A 4,518-nucleotide genomic window follows, 5' to 3' on the forward strand; every position below is an offset into this window, starting at 1 on the left:
GGAATTGAACCATGACCTCCTGGTTCACAGGTCCACGCTCAACCACTGAGCCATGCTGGCCGGACTTCACTTCTTATTCTTGAGTCCTGGTTGTTTGTCCCGGGGAGGCTGGGGTGACATAACCTCCCACTCCCTACTATGTTCCCATCGCTGCATTCCTCCCCAAACCCAGTCTGGGAGTGGCTGGGAAGCAGTGAAACCAGGTAATCAATGAATGCTCTTTCCTTCTGCCAATATTGTTGGATTTTCAACAGTAATGAAAGAGACCAAAATCCCTGCCCTGTGGAGTTTATGCTCTACCCAGGAAACACACAATTAACAAGATAAAGGGAATACATGGTGTGTTACATGTTGACGAGAGCTATGCAGAAACATTAAGCACAGCGAGGGACGGGGGCTGCTTTGGCGCAGGTGATGTCATTTTAAGTAAGATGGTCAGAAAGGAAGGTGCTGGAGCCAGCCTTGCAGATACCTGGGGGAAGAATGTTCCAAGCAATACACATCATTGCTATTAATGGGATGACATTCTGGACAGACACCCCGGGCGGCCCGCAGAACTAGTGCAGAAGAGCTGGGGAGAGAGGGGCTGGTCCCAGAGAGGAGGGTCAGGTGGCTTCAAAGAGTGAGGAGCCCTGCCAGGCAGGGATCTGAGGAAGGGACAGGGTTCAGCAGACCATGACGACCTGGGGAAGAGGGCGTGCCCCTGCCTGTCGGTGTAAAGCAGCCGGTATGTGCAGGGAACTCCCAGTGGGTGTGTGTGCAAGAGGGGGAGAGGGTGGCTCAGGCTGGTGGCTGGGGGTCAGGGCCCAGGGAACTCCCGACAGCAAGGTTGCGGGTGATCAGATTTTTGTGGATAGAAACTTGCCCGCAGTGTGGGGAGTGCCTCTGGTGGGCAGCAGGAGAGATTAGCGTCCTGGACTGTAGATGTAAGAGGGCGTGAGCTTACAGACTTGGGGAGCAGCGAGTATGGTGGGGGAGGGGAAGGAGAGGAAGGAGAGCTGGGGGCCTCCAGCGGGCATTGACCTGGGGGCGTGGCAGAGTAAGGTGGGGAGCAGGCTTGGAGGAAGATGCTGATCCGCTGGGGACCTGCTGGCTGTCCGGTGCCTGGGCAGCATCTGAGTTTATGACCCCTCTTAACTTCTGCCTCTTTTCTTCCACAGGCTGCAGCCAGGTGTGGCCCCTTGTAAGTCTGGGGTTTGGGCTATAACTTCCAAACTGGGGAGGAGACACCCCAAACCTGTCCTGCCTGCCTTCATGGGAGGGAGCAGCACATCCATCACCCTCACCCTCTCCCCTTCCAGCCAGAAGCCATCCCCACACACCCTACCCAGGGAAGGAGACTGCCCCTCCCGCTCCCCACCAGCCACCCCAGGGGGAGCTTCACACTGTGGGCCTTCTGAAGCCCACATGCCTTCCACCCTCCTGGGTCTCCCACAGTCCCGACCCCCTCCCTCTTACTACAGTCTCAGGCCCTCTCCCCTCTGAGGGGACCCTGGGAGTGGGGGGCAAACTGTGCGACCTTTGTATAGAAATGCTAGGACACTCCTTACACCCAGTTGGTAGATGAGGAAAGTGGGGCCCAGAAGGAGCATGACTTGGCCCAAGTGCACAAGGCCAGCAGTGCGATGCCCCTGGACCCAGGTTCCTCCCACTGAGCCCAGAGGGGGCCCCTGCCCTCACCCCACAAGGGGCATGGCGCGTGTCCTGAGTGTATGGGTGCGTTTTGGGGAGACTGGGATGCTACTGCCTCCCCACCTTGGTAACGGCCTCTCTCTGCCCCAAGAAGCTCCTGCCCTGAAGGATTCAGATGCTGCGGGAACACCTGCTGCCGCCAGGAGTATGATTTCTTCTCCGGTCCCTTTAGGTGAGCCCGGGGCCAGCTCCTCTGGGCACAGCCCTCTGAGGGGCCTGGACCACACAGGACAGACGGGCCTTCCTGGCCTGGGGGCGGGTGTAGGTCAGGGGAGGGAGGGAGGTGCGGCGGGGATGGCGGGAGGCTCAGGGTGACGGTGGTGGTTCCTCACCCAGGATCTTCATCATCATCTTCCTGACCTTGATGCCCATCGCGTGCATCTGCGGCCTGGCCAAGCGCTTCTGCCGCAGCTGCCAGGAGCAGGAGCCGGACCCCCGGGTGGATCCCGTGAGGCCCCCAGAGCGGCCCACCGTCGTCCCCGCAGAGAGGGTCACCGGGGTGCCCATCCCTGAGCCCCCACCCTCCTACAGTGAGGTGGGTGTCTATCCTAATCCCTGTCCTGCCCCAGGGCCTCCTGCCTCTCCCTCCTGTCCCGGGGTTTAGAGCAGCAGTGACGGTGGAGGCCTCCTTGCCCCGGCGAGCGTCCTGCAGCAGTGTTGGGTCACCCCTTTCCCGGGTACCCGCAGGTGGCGATGCCAGTGCCAGGCCCTAAGACGTCTCTGTGTCCCCTCCTTTCCCTGCAGATTATTCTGAAGCCAGACCTGGGCCTGCCCCCCATGGAGCCGCCCCCTCCCTACAGCCCCAGGCCTGAAGAACATTCTGGGGTCCCCAGGGGCATTGACAACCCAGCCTTCTGAACCACCTCCTGCCTGGAATCCTGCCTCGGCCACCTCTTTCCCGACACCTCCTGGATCAAGCCAGAGACGCCTGGGGCCCCCGAAACACCCCTGCCCAGCCTGCTACCTCGCTGGATTTAACTTATTGCTTTTCCTGCCCCTGTCCCACCCCAGCTGTCGTTGTTGTCCCAAAGGCTGGGCTGGAGCAACAGTGTCCAGCCACCGCCCCCAACCCAAGTAAGAGGCTGCCAAGAGGAAAGTGTCAGCGGGTGGAGGGGACTGGCAGTAGGTTGGGCTGCTCTGAGGAGTGGAGAGCGCCCCGCTTCTCAACCGGACAGCGGCTCTGAGATGTGAAGATTCCGTACCGCGGAGATCCGACCTGTGCGCTCTGAGCCATCCCCAGTTCTACCAGAATAGAGCAGGCCCCATTCTATCCCACCCTACCCCCCTACATGTACTCACTAAATTAGTTTGTTGCTGCTGCTGCTAATCTGCCTCTGGCTATGTGTGCAGGTGAGCCCAGACTCTGCTGGGAAACTGGGGGGTTAGGGGGTGCCATTCTGCGCCCCAAATCCCACCATTGATGAGTCTTCAGGGATCGAGTTGACGATAAGCCTAGGAAGACAGTACATCGTGGGCCACCCTCCGGGAGAGGATCTTTACAGATGCTTTGACTTCCAGTTCCTTGAGGTCTCTGGGTGCTCAAGAGCCTGGACAGGCTGCTGGGGAGGGGGTGGGAGTGACCAGTGTGTGCTTCCACACCCCATCCTCCCACTGCTGTCCTGGGAGACGGAGCTCCGCTCCCTGACTCTCCCATGGGGGAGGGGAGCAAGGAGGCTGGCCCTCCTTAGGGCTGGGCCTCCCGAGATCAGCCCCACCCTGGAATCTCCTGGAGGGCAGACCCGCCCTTTTCTTCCAGTCCCGTCTGTGCCTTAACCCTTAAGAGGAAAGCATGGCAGCACAGGGTCTGGCTGGGGCCTGGGTCCCAGGGGGTCTGTAGCAGAGGGTGGAGTTGAGAGCCTAGCATGGCGCAGGCAGCGTGAGAGAGAGCATGCCCGTGTCCCGGGGGCTCCGGCAGGGCTGGGCTCCTCCTCTGCACGCTGACCTGGCAGCCCAGGAATGCTGGCCGTCCTCCCCAGGCAGAGGGCAGGCGGCAGCGCTGGCCAAGCTCCTGGGAGGACCCGAGGTGGAACTGGCCCTGGTGTGCCCTAGTCTTACCCAGCCTTGGGGCATCAGGACCCAGGCAGGGGGTGGGGGCGGGGGGCATGGCACAGCCAGTCCCCAAAAGGCCGGGAACTGGCTGTCTGGCGGAGAGTTCCTGCTTGCCACGGCCTCAGCGGGAGCACAGTTGTAAGGAAGTTTTTTACTTTGTACGCTTTGTCATTGTCTGTATTTTTACCATGAGCAAGAATGGCTTTTACAAATTTAAAAAAAGGGTTCTTTCATGGAATCAGCTTTGGAAGTTAATAAAGACTCACCTTGTGAACTTTGATCGACAGTAATTCATGTATTATCAGCCCTGCTATGAGGAAGAGACTAGAGGAACTCAGACATGTGATGCGCACCTGACATACGTGGGACCCAGGGACTAGATACACAATGGACATGGGGAAGCCTGGACACCGCCAGACATGTGAGGGCGTGTGGTGCCCGTCCGTGAAACCTATGGACTGACCGGCACACAGTATATATAGGATGTCTGGCTGGTGGGGTGGGTGGATAAGCAATTTCACAATGACTGAGGATGTCATTCCTTTTGCTTGGTTTAACAGTTCAAACCCAATGAATGAATAATAAAAGATGGAATCACGTGCCCGGGTTTCAGGCTTGATCTCTAGTAGGGGGCGTGCAGGAGGCAGCCGAGAATACACTCATCATTGGTGTTTCTATGTCTCCTCTTCCTCTCTGAAATCAGTTTAAAAAAACATTTTTTTAAAAAGATGGATTCACTTGAATGAATGATCACCGCTGGCCGTCCTCCCCAGGCAG

At 58.6% G+C, this 4,518-nt stretch overlaps 1 protein-coding gene across 4 annotated transcripts in view; it reads left to right on the forward strand.

Moving 5' to 3' along the window:
- TMEM92 (transmembrane protein 92) overlaps positions 1-4,021 on the forward strand; it is a 7,183-nt gene extending 3,162 nt beyond the window's left edge. Inside the window, exons 2-6 of one of the 4 annotated variants that reach the window (XM_014541172.1) lie at positions 255-339; positions 1,161-1,183; positions 1,784-1,864; positions 2,029-2,227; positions 2,437-4,021. In XM_014541172.1, coding sequence (XP_014396658.1) covers positions 337-339; positions 1,161-1,183; positions 1,784-1,864; positions 2,029-2,227; positions 2,437-2,550 — 420 coding nt within the window. In that variant the 5' untranslated portion in view covers positions 255-336 and the 3' untranslated portion in view covers positions 2,551-4,021. The remainder of the gene's footprint in view (positions 1-254; positions 340-1,160; positions 1,184-1,783; positions 1,865-2,028; positions 2,228-2,436) is intronic. The other 3 variants (XM_014541173.1, XM_014541170.1, XM_014541171.1) reach the window with 3 other exon arrangements.
- The last annotated feature ends 497 nt before the right edge of the window (positions 4,022-4,518 follow it).

Source organism: Myotis brandtii, unplaced genomic scaffold, assembly GCF_000412655.1.
Source record: "Myotis brandtii unplaced genomic scaffold, ASM41265v1 scaffold265, whole genome shotgun sequence".
Classification (NCBI taxonomy): domain Eukaryota; kingdom Metazoa; phylum Chordata; class Mammalia; order Chiroptera; family Vespertilionidae; genus Myotis; species Myotis brandtii.